Here is a 16,377-nt window from a genome sequence, read left to right as displayed (position 1 = left end):
ATATATATATATATATATATATATATATATATATATAATATGAATTATATGAATATAAATATACACATATTTGAAAATATATACTAAATTGTGCATTTATATATACGTACAGCACAAAAATATGTAAAGACAAACTTTTATTTTGGAAGCACTTAATCGTGATTAATTGTTTTACAGGTCTAATTATAATGAGTATAAAAGATAGAATTACATTTCGAGATTTAAATGATTAGCATTTAATAAAACGTATGTGGAAATCAGCACACACAGTTAAATAGGCAACACTGGCCAACATATACAGTAAAATATTGATTTTGAGAAAGTATAAATAAATACCCACTATGTAGTAAATGAGGTAAAAAGGTTCGTGTGAGAAAATGCAGGAAATTGGATGTTTTGGCAATATATAAGGGGGGTTGCCATGAGAAGTTTGAGGAGGTCTGAGAGTTCAAGGGTGGGATGACAGGGTAGGAATAACACGGAGAGCGAAGAGAAGGGTTGAACGGGTTTGTCGGATTTAAGGGTTTGAGGGTATGAAGTTAAGATGTACAGCAATTTAACACGGTCTAGGCAGAATAAAAATTAAGAAACCAGTTAAGCCACAGACAGACAGACAGATAGCACGGATGAGCAGCACAGAGAGACGGCGCTTCTGAAAGAGCCCAGCAAACAGACAATAAGATGACAAGGGGAGCAACCATGAGGCTGTGGCACAGATGTCTAGCTAACGCTCTTACTTGATAAATGGTTTATTATCTTCATAGCTAGAGAGCATGGCCAGCAGAGGAGAGAGACAACATTAGATCAGGCAAATCAGTTGGATTAGCATTGAAGTCCAAATGTAAGAAATCTGAAGTTAAAAATCAAAGAAAGCTGGACAGAAAAAGATTTCGTCCTCAGCTGTGACAAGACAAAAAGTTCCTGAATAAATGCAGCTGTCCAGGTTATGAATTCTTAAAGACAACATGAAACGTATATGTTATGTTTTTCAGTGTATCTTGATATTTTGTCTAAAATATCTCTTGTAACAACAACAACAAAAAAATCGAAATAATCCAACTTCACAAAATTATATATTAAACACCAAATAACTTGCATCACAGAGCAGTATAATTTGGTGAAAATTAAAAATAAAATAATAATAATTAATCATTCTTACGGCAAGCTTTTTACCTGATTAGGACAAGGTTTTAGTTGACAGTTATGATTTGTCAATATCATGACATATGATGTAAGCAGGAAACACACACACACACACACACACATATATATATATATATATATATATATATATATATATATATATATATATATATATATATATATATATAATAGTGGATATTAAAAATATAGGACATTAAATAGGGTTCATTTTGATTTCATGTTGTCTTTAACACACTTCATGATTACATGACAAGACTTTTCATAAAACTTTACCGCCACTGTAAATTGTCTTCCTTTTTTTCTTTTTACACAGACAGCCAGTACATTTAATTTTCCCACACTGCTTTGCCTTATGCGGGTTTCTAAAGAGCCTAAAGATGGTTCTCTCAGGCCAAATGTGCCAGCATTTTGCCGTTTTACACTATTTAATGCGGCAGTAATGTTTTATGAGCGACATAAGTTACGGTGTACGGTGAATCTTACCCAGGCAAATCAGAATTATAATAGCCATCACAGACGCGATAATTACTGGTTTGGGTAAGAGAACAGAGAGAGGACAGAGAAAGAGAAAGAAAGGAGAGAGAAAAAACAAGGGGAAATGGGAAACAGAGAAATGAAACGAAATGCTACAGATTAGCTTGCTGAACATGCAACATGCTGCAATGAGCCCAGAGTTTAGCGGATTGATTCATCTCGCCCTGTGGTGATGGGTGGAGAGAAATTTAGACAACATACGGCCGACACAATGCCTGTGAGCAACGTATTTTTCAAGCGTGTTATTCATGTCTATATCATTGTTAAATCTAATAAAATATGCATAATTTCCCGATGGCTGTGTGTTAAGTTTGAAAGATCACATTAAATGCAATCTGTGTCATATATCAAATCCAAAACATATAAAGGCTCTTTTCCATGTTCCAAGGGTTATGACCAAAACTTTGTACCTGGTTAAATTCTCATTTGTGAGCAATTTATAATAAACTAAGATTGAACAACATCTACACCATTTCTTAATCTATGTAAAATTTTAATTAATATTTGCTATTTGTTACTAAATGCACTACACTGTGCACTATAAGCTAACATTACCAAAAAAATTAATAATTAAGATAATGCATGCAATGAGATCTTAGTTTACAGTGTAAAAATAATAATAATATCATATAATCTTACAATGCAGTCAACACTGCATTTATTCAATGTAAAATAATGTAATGTCAATGTCTAAAGAAAAGGCCATTTCATGCCTGAAAAATTTTCAAAGAACCTTACATTTTTTCAATAAGGTAATCTTGAGATAAGAAGCTGCAAGTGATGGAATATGAATAAATATGATTTGTATTAGTATTCATTTTACAATTCACTGATTTATTAATTTCTTTAAAATCTAACAAATAATCTTAACACTGTAAAGGGGATAAAGACATTTTAATTATATTCCAACGTTGTATTTAATGACAGGCTTATTTGTGGAAAGTGTCATAATCACTGGAAACATATAGGAGAAAAGACTAAAAACAACATTAAAAAAAACACAATTTTAAAACATTTAAAAAAAACGTCTTACGCTATCAAATATAACCAGAAAGACATGCATTGCCATGCCAGCAAAAAAAAAAAAAATGTGTGGTCAACCAGCACACTTTTTCTGTGCTTTTCAGCTACAGAAAGAGATCTCCCTCTTCGCAAGAGGAAACACATGGAAGTGCTTTGACTGCGCTGTCTTTACACACACACACACACACACACACATCTGAATTCACTCTCCAGGCAGACTCTGAATACAGGGAGCTGTTCCAAAAAAGAGTTTTGTGGTCACTGTAAAGGAGGAACAGCGCTGAGCCTGTCTCAATCATTACGTGCCTCTCTGGCCATCGCTCACATTAATAGACGACATGCACCTGAAGAGAATAACATCTGTATGGAGTCCATCTGAATCCCTTCAGTCGACGCACTTAAATTCATCCAAGCACAAAACGACAGTTTTGTAGATGCTACATGCAATGTTACGAATGTCTGTTCCTGTTCTAAATGTTAGATTAGGAATGCTGCTTCTTCTTAGTGTGTGGCGGCGCACTTCGACTCCGCATGAGCTGAAATATTGTGGGGAAAAATAATGTGACTTACTTGATGTGCTCCAGCCGGCTGGAATCAGGTTTCAGCGATGTAGAGTGTTTCATCATTTTGTACATTGTGATGAGCAGGAAGATGAGATTGAGCTGTGCGAAAGCAAAAGACCTTTGTTAATAAACAAAAACGAAACTTAAAAGATTAGATAAGTGAAGTTTTATTGGGAGCATTAATTGAAAACAGCCATCTAAGCATCCCTTCAGCCAGTGCCTAATACAATAACCATCTGGCATATTGCGAGACAAAGCCAAGATGACTGGCGCCAAATACAGTGTCACTATATATCAATACAAGAATACAAAAAAGCAATAAAACGGTTTAACTGCAGAATGAAAACACAAATAGTTCAGAGAAGCTCAGAGACCACACATGGAGAAACGGATATTTGAGATTTCCTCAGGGAAGGAAAAAAAGAAATAACTTTTAAGGAATATTCTGGCTTATTTCATACACAAACATCTACGGATCGCATTTGTGGCAAAACATCAGAGAAAAAGCATTCCTCAGTCTGTGAAAATGAACAGAAAATGCATATTTACAGTGTTCCACTCACAGTGGAATTTTAGCAGGGAATCATTCAGCACTGCAAATAAACATATGCAATACACTACCACCAAACTATCACACTAATGTGAAAGTAAATTGTAATATTACACATGGGACTAGTGTGTTTATTATTTTGACTGATTGCGTGGTGCATTTACGGTAAACATATTTTTATTTGCTTAACAAACCTAGGGACAAATTTTTTTTTATTTACAGTCCAATTGAGTTTTTGTGGCTGTCAACAGAATGTAGAACACAGATATTTTCCATAAATATTGGCTTGTTTAATTATATTAAAATGTCAATTTAAATCCCCGGATATTCAATTAGTTAATAAATAAGATCTATTTAAATAACAAATAAAATGTTCAGTGTAATTATCAAAAAATTCAAAAGTGTTCAGAATGCATACAGTATAAAACAAACAAAAAAAGAATGATTTCACATTCGATCCGATTATTTAGGCAAGCAAATAATCTTTCAATTGAACAGTTAAAACACTATGCATTTGTCCATTTATTGACACTGTTGCAAAATGTTTTTGCTAGTAAATATGATAGCAGCTTAAATTGATTAACAATTGCTCTTTAAGCTTGAAGCTTTAAATTCTAAAAAAAAAGTAGGAATCGGATAAATTTGCTTAGGTAATCATGTTACAGAAGCTGCCTTTAGATATTATGCTAGTTAACAAATTTTATATAATGTTACGTACGTGATCTTTGTTCAGTGAAAAAAAAGGCAGTTTAAGAATGTCCAGAATTTTTTATCTACAAAAGAAAAATATTTAGTGCTTCTAAATTTTTGGTCTAGTAATTTACAGTATAAGCAATCGATCTCCTGCACATCTGTTTCATTTGCGATATTAAATCATTCATTGACATCGAAGACACACACACGATAAGAGGGACCTTGTAACAACCTAAAGTAATGCATTGGTCATACTTTATCACATACTGTGTAAAATGACTTCCCAATAGCTGCATCTATGTGGGACAACTACGTGGTGACGGAACATTTTCTGGTCTAATCCATTTTCTGGTGCACAGACAGGCGAGGACGTAGCAGTCTATCATTTGCGGCCGCTCTCATAAGTGGCGGTGTCACCAGCTCAAACAAGCTCTTCAGTTCGGCTCCTTGTTCGGGCGCACAAGCTCATCATTCTGCCATCAAAACAGCGATGGCGATCAATAACGTGCTGCTCATGCAATCAAGCGCCACAGTTTCTCCGAGACATCACGGCGAGAGAGAGAGAAAGAGAGGGGAGGGGGATGGCGGGGTTATGCCTGGTTTTCGCGGCCCCTGCGCCCGAATTTATGAGCGCAGAGCTATAAAAGGCCTCTCACGCCGCCAGAGCACTGACAGTGATCTGATGAGACGAGAGGAAGTAAGGACACTCAGCAGAGGGAGTGGTAACCCAGCAAAGCAACCACTACACTCCTAAAGCTCCTTGTTCCTGCCTGTCCCATGGGCTTCCTCTGCTTCGAAAAGAGCTTTTCCTGAACAAACCCCCCTGTCCCTGAATCATCACCGCTAGCCAAGCAGAAGACCCTCAACTCTACTCTGGGATGCTGGAAAAAGCTGTATGTGTGTGCTCGTATTTGTGTGTGTGTGCGTCTTGAACTCCGATTGAACCAGATTAAATATTTAAGGTGCAGATGGAACTGTCTGCATGATGCAAACGTGTCACAGTCCAAGCGTGTTTTAACGTCACTCACACGCACTAATGGTTCCCGACCGCTCATTAGCTCAGTGTCCTGGTTTTCATGGATCTTATATGCCTGGTGCCCCAGAGCTGAGAAACATCTTTTCTACCAAACCCGGCGGTGGCTGTCCTGCATGAGCTAGTGTTTGGCTGGTGAATGTGTAAACTTGTCTCAGTATTTGTGCCCGCATTTTCCACCAGGTTTTCACTGACTTGAGAGCCATATGATGATGTTACAAGCTATATTACTTTATAACCTGTTTACAGGAAATAAAGCAATGATGTAATTTTTGAAAAATGTTATGAGATCCTACTTGGAGCTTTATTGCTTTATCACAATGCAACACTCATAATAAAAAGTTAATTCAAATATACTATAAACTGTAAATTACACAAACGTATAAATAAATAGGATGTCTTTCAATTAAAATTATATTCCATCATACCAGGCTTTTCTTGTCTAAACGGCTTGGTAAAAAATTAATTTACAGGCCTCTTTATACTTTTTAGTGTTGGTGGACCTGTAAAGTGCATTTAAAAAACATAATTCCAAAAACATACTTATAAATACAACTCACTGCAATTTCCATCGAAAATGACCACTAGTAAGTTTTATTCCTTTTCACACAAGTGATAATAATATAAATGAAATCTAAAAATGTTTTAAGTTCTAAGCCCATGGATGCGACTGCAACATTAGTCATGATAAAAAAGCTCAAACTTAAAAATGTTATACAAAATAAATTAAATTTTCTTATCTCACATTTGCTTGAATTACGTTTCTGAATTGTAGCAATATGTACAAATTAAATGAATTTAAATAAAATGTTGCCAAATTCAGATTTAAGATTAAAACATAGTTTAACACATTTTTAGGACCACTCACTGTGCGTGTATATTCTAAGCCTAATATTCTGCAGAAATTCTGACACAGATACATTTTCCAGTGAACACAAAAAGAATGTAGTCTTCCTGGTTAAAATAGTGTTTGAATCCAAATGGCACTAACAGCAAATGTCAAGCCAACATTTATGGGTCAGAATTGACTTTTTGTTGTGGAAAATGGTGGAAAAAGCCTGCATATAAAGCACTGGCTCAGGGACCCTATTGGTGGAAAAGGGAACTAGATTAGCTGTGAAATTCATGGAGTTCTACATCTCTGCAGCATCGGGCATGAGGATGCTGAAAATAGATGTAGAATAATGAGAACCACAATGGGCTTCAACTAATTGAACAGGATCACACCATTCTTTCCCTCTGCACGGCGAAATGGGTGAAACTCTGAATAATGAGACTCGCTCTGGCTCTCTCATTGACAAGGACAAAGCCAATCTGCTGAGAATCAGGGGTCAGAGGTTGGGGGAAACCTTGGTCTCGCGTTCCCCTGAGAGTCTCTGGTCTTTGTGCTTTATCTAGCATTGTCAAGCAGCCTGAGGACTACGAGTCCTGCTTGCTGTCCGAGCAGAGCACGCAACAATAAATCAGCTTCATAAAGGGTCACAAGCTTCCTGCCGCTGATGAGTGGAACACATATTCTGATTATCAGCAACACCGCAAACACATACATCACGCCTCATCCTGTGCTGTAGCGGCTAAACGAGCAGATCCCAGGGTTTGTAAGACTTCCTCCAAGAGTGGTTGCAAAAAATCTGCATTCGGTATCTCGCAGTATCTCTTGGTCTGTCGGTCTCTTTAAAATAAATTTGACTTTCGAGAACAGTGATATGTTACAGTCCATTTATAGCTATTCAACAGCTTTTTTGATAATCTCTTATGTATATTACGTATTTGTCTTTTATGATCTATTAATTGAGAGCATACATGAAATATGTAACTGGTCTAGGTTAAATGCTAATTAAATATTGTTAAAATACAATTGTTGTGTTACATTTTTAAAAAGACTGAATTTTATATTTGATAAATGGATATGTCTAATTAATTAATTAATTTGTTGTATCATATAAATAATGCTGGATCATTTTATAGGGTTCCATTATCAAAAGCAGATGTATAATTTTCAGGCACTCCCCTACATTTGTTTCAGGCTACTTCTCTAATTACCTTTTATATTTTACTGCGACAAAAAACTGTGTTTGAACCATCTGCGTGTCTGTTTTCAACTAAAAGTCTTTCCAATAAACAGAGCTTCCATCACCGTTCACCCCAGCAGAGAGATCACCTGGTCTGTTTATATAACCATAAAGGATATAATAAAGTCAACCCTCCACAAACATCTCTACTTGTCCTTCCATTTTCAGGAAGACGATTTGTTTTTTCATCCAGAGATTAGAGGCCAAACAAACAGCCAGACAGATGTGAATACCACCTGCTAGTCTTTCCACCACGCAGGCTCTCTCTATCTTTGTCTCTCTCAGGCCTACTTCCTCTTAACCTCCCCAATCTAGTCCGAGGCTCTAATCTCTTATTCGCAAATAAAAGCATGCTTAAACTGCAGCTGTGTCAATCCAGCATGCCTCATGACCGGCATCTCACGGCAAACAAACTCTGTAATGTAGTCAGCTACCTCCTTAAAAGGTTGAACCATGACAATATATGTTTTTGATTTGTATTATTTGACATTGCCGTTTCTTCTATCCGCATCCCGAGGGGCTGTCTCGACCCCATAGCTTGAAAGCTCCCTGCTGAGTATCATTTGAGTGTAATGTTGTGCTCTAATGCCACGTTGAAAAAGCCGCATCGTATCAAAACGATCCCCGAGAAAGAAAAAAAAAGCCTTAAGAGCAGCATTTCCGAACCTCTCTGCAGGCTGCATTGACTGGGTCTGCCGAGACTGAACCGATCTAAGCAGAAATCGATGGGTTGCAATCTGTTGAATAAGACTGAAGAAACAAAGGCAGCTCGATGCTTTTGCACGGGAGGATTTTGTCAATTACTCTTTAAACTCTGAGACACAGTCTTGCCCTGTCCAGAAATATTCTCCTTGTACTTTCACCTGAACCATGTTTTTATCACTCAATCACACACGCTCATGTACGTGTCATATACAATCTTAAGCCATGTGAAGGTCAGCAGATACTGAACGCACCATAATAATGAAGGTGACAGGTCCAATGAAACTCCAGATGAAGTGATTGTCCATCCTGAGCCAACATCTGCAAAGACAACATAATCACAATAAAAGAAATGCAATATGGCAGCTCATAGAAAACATGTCTAAGCCATTCGACTACTTTAGACAAAAACAAAAGTTTTACAGAAACATGTTCTTTAACAAATGGTGCTTGCACACACTTTCTAGATACAACATTGGCCCACCGGGCTTAAATTGGAAGGCCGATCAGCTGTCGAGTGAGATTTCTTTTAACAGCTTCTTGTTCTGAAATTGAGGTGAAGTGACAACTTGTACATATTTTACGAGGTGGCTAATTCATTATTGACGTTATTGACTGAAATTTGGTATGATCTGACTGACAGGTAGGTTTAGGAGATAGGTTAGGTGTAAGTCGTTCATAAAAATTTATACAAATTGTGCAACTCTTAAAATACATATCATATGTACAAGTGAGGTTGAACAAATTTATACTAATTAGCCACCTTGTAAAATTGCTGTGAGATCAGCTTGGTATTTCTTGATACCACTTTATTGTATATCATTTAAAAGGATAGATACCTAAAAATGAACATTTTATAACCACATTCTCACCCTCATGTTGTTTCAAACCTGTACAAATTTATTTCTTCCACAAAATGCATTATTTTGAAGAAAATGGGTAACCAAATAATTACTGCCATTTGCTCTCATAGTACACTTTGGTTTACCATGAAGACATTCATACAAAATTGAAATAACACGATGGTAAGTAAATGATGATAAATTTACATTTTTGTGTAAACTATGCCTTTAACATTTAAAATCACAGTGAACATTACAGCCTCCAGGCTCACTGCATACCACACACCAATATTTTTAAGATTCGTAAAAGATGATCTCTCTGAGATAAGTTAGGACATAAGTTAGTATTGTGATATTTTGGTAGTATTACAGAACACCGTGAGTCTATATTAGCAACATTTGTTATGTGTTTTTGGCATCTAATAAAGCGTTTGGACCTGGAAAGTCAGTCTTAACAAGCAGATACTTGCATCATGGCGTGAACTGCATTCTGACACATTTTGGAATGCAATTACATATGAATTTGAGTAGTTTTTGTAAGAACAATTGTATTAGAAATGCTTGCCTTTGCAAACAGCACCAATAAACATACACACTAAGGACGGTATCTGTTACTGAGCAGGCTCATGTGGGTTACATTACAATGTTTTATATGGGTTGATTCCGCATTTGTTTATTAAATGCTGCTCAAAGACAGTAATTTCCTGTAACAGATCCAGTTTCTCTAGAGTGCGACTTCCAGTGAGAAACACTGCTCATATAAATTGTCGATGTTCCTCGGTGCTTTAAGAAACTGTAGAAACATCAGAGACAAATGCAATGCTACAAGCAGGGTTTTCATATCGATATAAACATATCTGAAGCAATGCACTGTGCTTCATATTAGGAGACAGTGATGTGGCAGACAGGGCCGACGCGCTACCACCTGTTTATGTGTTATAAGGAGCAACCCAAGAGCCCATGCAGGGCTGAAGCACTGCCATTAATCTGCGTAAAAGCCTCTTTCTCATGCGGCCCTCGTCTCCGTTAGAGAGCATTTACAAACAACAGGTCACCAGAGACTCTTTGAACAAAAGACACTAACGCATGCAGGCCTGCCTGGAAACCGCATTTTGTACTGTAAGGCATCCCCTGTGTGTGTGAGTGTGTGTGTTACCTATGGAACCGTCAGATTGTGGTACGCTCCCACAGACAGTATTGCATTTAAAAAAAAAAAAAGAAGAAAAGAAAAAGAAAGAAAGTGCTTACGCTTTCTTGGTCCCGTAGCTTCTGTAGTCTACAGCAGCGGAAACGCCCACGACCACAGCGGGTAGGAGATATCCCGCCATGTAGAAATACCTCCTGCGTGAATATTCACTCTCGAAGACCTCCACCAGCATCAGATAGAGCTGAACCCCTTCCAAACACATCCATGCGAAAGATGCCAGAAAAAAGTAATGCAGGATTCCTGCAATTATGGAGCAGGCCATCTGTGGGACAGACACAAGAGTCAGAGCTAGAAAATCTACTGTAGTATAAAATGCATTTTAATTGATTAATTTTTTTATTTTATTCTATTAACTTTTAGAACATTTTCAGAAATGTTTTGATTTATTGGCTATTTTTTACTTAGCTTTGTAATTCTATTTTATGATTTCTTTCAGCAATTTAATGACATTTTCTTTCTTTATTAGCAACCAAGGACAGTTAAAACAACATTTTGACATTGACATTATCTAGTTAGATTTCAGTTTAAACATTTAAAATATGGTTAGTATAAAAGGTTAAGATATTCAATGGAAATGCATTTTATTTGAATCAAATGATACAAAAATGATAAAATGATACAACAGACTAGTAAGGTAACATCCAAAAAAACCTCTTTGTATTTATGTTGGTTTAAAAATTTTTTTTTGATTTAATGGCTTTAAAAATGTCAGGTAATATAGCTATGCAAAACGTAGCCAAGTGTATGTGGACCCCCTATTAATTAATGGCTTTGGCTGGGCCTCTTAATTCTAGTGAAGACAAATCTTAATGCTTCGGCATAAAGCGAGAGTCTAGAGAATAGAGTGCTTCCAACTTTTCTGGCAACAGTTTGGAGAGAGCCTTTTCTGTTTCAGCATGATAATGCCTCTTGTGTACAAAGCGAGATCTGTGAAGAAATGGTTTACTGGTGTGGAAGAACTTGACTGGCCTACACAAAGCCCAGATCTGAACCCCACTGAACACATTTGGAATGAACTGAAACAACAATCCAGGTCCCATCTCTGATGCCATTGTGCATGAATGAGAAACAATCCCCACAGCACATGTTCCAGCAAAAAGTATAAAGCCTTTCTGAGCTTTTTTTTTAGATTAGGGTTAGATTTTTAGCTATATAATGATGGCATTAAAAAAGAATACTAAATAAAAAAGATTATAATAATAAAACAAATAGATTACAAGTTTATTTAAAAGGCATTTAATCAAATCAATTCTTGACAAAAAGTGTCAAGTTATTGACTCACAAACACACCAGTAAGCCTGAAAAACTATAATCATGTGTGAAAATGCTGCTGGAATTTACTGGGACTCAAAAATTTGTCTTGAATGTTGTGGCTACATCTCTAGACGTTTCCATGAGACTCACTGAAAACATCACATCCATTCTAGGTAACGTTACCCTGGGCTCTGTCATGTCGATTCCGATGAGGAAGATGAGCTCAGCGATGAAAAGGTTTATGCACAGGTTTTTGTGGATGGTGTTCCTGTCACTCTGCAGCCCACGGAAGAAACAGAAGGTGAAGATGCTCATGGCCAGACAGATGAGGGATACCACGATACCCACACGACTGATGACGCTCAACAACAGCTCCTGGACTTTATCTGCACCCTGAGAAACAAACAAATAGAGATCTAGAGATCAAATTGAAATCTAAAATATAACAAAATATGGTATTTCTAAAATTTGATGTTTATTAGACAGTTATGTGTTTAGGTTTTTCCCACTGATGGCACAGAAAGTTTGGCTTGTATCCAATGTCATAAATAGACAAACTTTAAAACATTTGGTAACACTTTATTTTAGGGTCTCTTAACTAGTTGCTTATTAGCATGCTCCAGAACATTAACCATTTATTAGTAGTAATTAAGAACATATTAATGTCTACATGACCTTATTCTACATACTTAATCCTACTTATTACCTAAACTTAACAACTAACTATTAATAAGCAGCAAATTAGAAATTTATTGAGGGAAAAATCATAGTTAATAGTGAATACATTTTCTCTATTCTAAAGTGTTAACCAAACACTCTAATATCATAAGTAGACAAACTCTAAAACAGGCTGATTTGCAGCCGTCTACAATTCATTTGGCTTAGAGAAGCAGATGAGTGTTGGCGGTGTCTATTATAACAGCTGGGTTTCACAGTAACACACGGACAAAAGCTTAAATATTTATGAAGATCGCATCTTACCAGCAGCTCTCGATGAGCCATGAGCACCGCAAAGTTGGTGAGATGACTACAGGAGCAGGTGGTATGACTTTTATTGGCGTGGATGAGTTTGCAGCCCTGAGTGGACCAGTATCCCATCATGGTTCTCTCGGAGTAGTTCCAAAAAGAGCAGTTGGAGTCATAGTAATGTTGCATCTGTAATCGAAAGGAAGCGACAGGAACATTCCTCATGAGTTAGCAGACGATAATGAATTGATATTTAGCAGCTGTCCATCTGAACGTTGGGGGAACGTCATGCTAATTTACCCTAACGGTTGGCGTTCGTTCTTTCGTAAATGATACGCTGGCCATATCAAACACTCTTTTGAATGCGCAGTGTGTGTTCTCACATAAACGACTAAAGAATCTAATAAGGTTAAATGAGTGCGAAATCTAGCATGGGACCATTGATTATATGAGGTGCTAACAGGGGGCAGAATGGTTTGAAGGCATGTCTGTGGAAATCACACAATTACTTTGATAGAGAGCAAAAATCAAGCCGGGTCTCCTCTGGGAGTGCTCCTGACACTTTAAAAGAGAGCGAGATGATAATTGGTCCTCTGGTAATTTCATCCTGCATTGTATAGCTAATCTGGGAGTTAATTTTCCACTCCAAAAAAAGGAAATTGCATCATTTACATCCTAATGTCGACAAACGAATTAGTTTTCATTAAGAATTTGGTCTAGGCTGGTAATAATCATTGGTTCAGACTTTGTTAATTTCATGTTCGATGGCTTAAATAAACCCCTCTGTGACCTTGTAGGGTGTTTGAATTGAGACTGCTTTTATTTTATTTTCTACGCCGTCTTGCTTTGCTATCCCGCTGATTTTACGATCCCTTTGTTTGTTTATTGCTTGCACTCACGTCGATGTGCTCCAGGGTGAAAATCACAGGCTCCGATATAAATACACGACTGGATTCTTTGTTTATTGAGGCGGCTATGACGTCGGAATTCACAGCCACAGAGAGATTGCGTCCGTTAGCCTCATGGCCGAGCTTCATTGTCGCGTTGTCTGTGCTCAGAAACTGCCCCAGGTTCTTATAAAGAGCAAAAACCAACTTGGCAACACCTGCAAAGAGAAAACGGCACACCTTACTTCTCATTAAACTCTATTATGTCAGTGAGTCTGTCAAGAAACCCAAGTCTGGGTTTTATTTCACCTAATAGTTAATAGAGAAAAAGGTGAATTTACATTTTCATAAATTAAGCAAGTCTATTAAGAGTAGGACTTTGCAAAGATGTGCTATACCCTTAAAATGAGTGCAGAAAACATGATCATCCCATGAATAAATGTATATACCCCACAAAACTTTCTAACTTCATTATATGGATCTTTTTTCCCAAGTGACCCTGCAGCAGACCCAGTTATGTTTGTCGAAAACAACATATGTTGAGCAGTATGTTCACATCAATGTTCAGATCTTTTTCTGACCATGAGACCATTTCTATCTCCATAGTGACAGGAACAATTGGATCTTACATGTTCTTATTCTCACTGGAATTGATACTAATGACCATATATGAGTGTCTTCGCACGTGGGCTGGAACGTACCATTACGACTGTTGAGTTTCACAGTATTGGAAGACAATTGGATAGAAATACCACTCCTGCCACTCTGGGGAAACCTGAAATCTTGAACCTGCCCATCTGTGCTCAGCACGTAAACATCCAGAACTGCGGAGAGAAATTAGATGTTTCACAATGTTAGTTCGCTGAGCGGAAACAGAGGAAAAAAAATAATAGGGGGAATTCATTGAGAATGAATTGCGGTTTATTTGCATGCGTATCTAGCGTTGTTCAGTTCACTACAGGAATTATGCAAATCAGTTAGTGGTGAAAATGCCGAACGAAATCTGTGCCGAACGTAATTTGCATAACGCTATTCTGAAGTTTTAAGTGCTCGGCTGTAGCGGATGTATCACACCACAGCAATATGGCTTACTTTACTAGAAGTTTTTTTTAAAATGCATAAAGTGCATTTATCTACACTACAACTCTAGATATAACAATCTTCTGTCATGCTTCAAATTTTTCACCTTTAAATAAGTTTTCTAAACAAGGCGCAATATATAATAAGCCTTATTTACATAGAAAAGAGTGCATATACAAAACAATGTGAGAATATGCTACAAATGTTTAATGAATTCATTCTATAACCTGTTAGGCCAAATATCAGGCATTGATTCATTGGTTTTTAGAATTTTTGTTCTGAATGTGCAAAATCGAAAAAATGTATACTGGAAAGCATATATATTAGGCCCTATAACTACTCAAAATGTCTATTCAGAATTTTTAATCACGTTTTTGCCTTCACTTAATTTTTAAAAGGTCCTGCGGTGTGGCAAATGAATGGAGTAGAAATATTCCATGTAGAGTCTCAATTAATATGTGGTCGTAAAAGCTGCATGCATAACAGTAAGAAAAGAATTAGGAAAAATGCTCTTTAAAATAGTATAAGACGCCACACTACAGGACATGCCAACTCCCAAAAAGCATTTTATGTCAACCAGCCATGTGTTAGTGGCCACTGTTATTATAATTTCACAGCTGAAGCATATTTGCAAACTCAAACTGATCAGCTGCAAAATAAACTGTTTACGTTGTCACTTCTATTAGTTTTGCGCATCGCTCGTACTCACTTATATTACTGGCTGGCACTTTCACGATGGCCGGTTCCATTAAATTGTCTGCAAGGACAAAGGCTCCTTCCTCCAGGGTGTCCAGTAACATAGTTGCAGCGTGCGTCTGCTCCGTGGTATTCATATCTCGCCACGATTTCAGAGCCTCCGGTCTGAGGAGGTTGTCGACTGTATCCACGATAGCCTGCAGCCCAATAAGACGCTTGTGTCAGCACTAACCACTGTAGTAAGGTCAAATGTCAAAGCCTTGACTTTATCAGCAGCTGTCTGCCCGTGCCCAAATGAAAGCAAACATGCACACTTTGTTTTAGGTCATTATCAGGTGACACACATAAAAACAGGCTGCAGAAATGAGCCCGACATGCTCTGTCTGTCTCAAGAGTGCAGTATTGAATGTCAAAGGCTCTTCAAGCACGTAAACGGACACATATGAGGTAAAGAAAGACAGCCGGTCTTGACGCCTTATGAATGCAAAGATCAAGAGACCATTGTTCTGTGTCTTCAGAACTGAAGGCTTCTTCTATGTCTTGATGCACAAAATTGAAATGGAAAAATAGCCACCTGTTAACACTGTTAAAGAATAAAAAAGCAGCAGGTTTCTACAAAGGGATCTTGCATTCATGATTAACTTTAGCAATGCACATTTTGGAATTTTTTTTTCACTTTACAAACTTGCTCTCAAACTATTTAATCATTGATTCTCTGCACACACACACCACCAGACTAAAATATCAATTCATACTTGTCGTCTCCTTTGATAATTATTGTTCAGCTCACAAAAGCTCTAATTTCCTACATTTTTATGATAATTTTCAACTACTCTCAATGCTAAATAATTTTTGCCCCTACACACCAATAAAAATTAAAAGATGATATATGCATCTTCACAGTCTAGGGTTTCACATTCGCTGATTTATTTTACACTGATTTGCCTTTCTGAAACAGAATCCTGCCTTTCATGTAATCTCTCCTGTCATACTTAAATTTTTCATTTTTGCTAGGTCTAAGTAAATCTTTTAACAGTTTAAAATGCAGTGGAAAAACCAATGTAGCAATCAATAAATTTCAAGCACCACAAATTGACATCTACCCTTTACA

At 37.0% G+C, this 16,377-nt stretch overlaps 1 protein-coding gene across 41 annotated transcripts in view; it reads right to left on the bottom strand.

The window, feature by feature from the left end:
- The window catches only part of adgrl2a (adhesion G protein-coupled receptor L2a), a 91,663-nt gene that overhangs the window by 10,895 nt on the left and 64,391 nt on the right, over positions 1–16,377 (bottom strand). For 23 of the 41 annotated variants that reach the window (XR_006252088.1, XR_006252089.1, XM_043252219.1 and 20 more), the window contains 10 exons: positions 15,280–15,463; positions 14,192–14,314; positions 13,503–13,708; positions 12,619–12,792; positions 11,821–12,030; positions 10,425–10,645; positions 8,589–8,655; positions 3,292–3,383; positions 1,648–1,692; positions 738–764 (listed from right to left, as the gene is read on the bottom strand). Coding sequence is in view for 39 of the 41 variants with exons in the window: in XM_043252219.1 (XP_043108154.1) it covers positions 738–764; positions 1,648–1,692; positions 3,292–3,383; positions 8,589–8,655; positions 10,425–10,645; positions 11,821–12,030; positions 12,619–12,792; positions 13,503–13,708; positions 14,192–14,314; positions 15,280–15,463 (1,349 nt within the window). In the remaining 2 variants the exon portion in view is untranslated. The remainder of the gene's footprint in view (positions 1–737; positions 765–1,647; positions 1,693–3,291; positions 3,384–8,588; positions 8,656–10,424; positions 10,646–11,820; positions 12,031–12,618; positions 12,793–13,502; positions 13,709–14,191; positions 14,315–15,279; positions 15,464–16,377) is intronic. The other 18 variants (XM_043252203.1, XM_043252205.1, XM_043252214.1 and 15 more) reach the window with 2 other exon arrangements.

The sequence above is a fragment of the Puntigrus tetrazona genome, chromosome 11 (genome assembly GCF_018831695.1).
Source record: "Puntigrus tetrazona isolate hp1 chromosome 11, ASM1883169v1, whole genome shotgun sequence".
NCBI lineage: Eukaryota > Metazoa > Chordata > Actinopteri > Cypriniformes > Cyprinidae > Puntigrus > Puntigrus tetrazona.
This window is presented reverse-complemented; position numbering and strand designations above follow the sequence as displayed.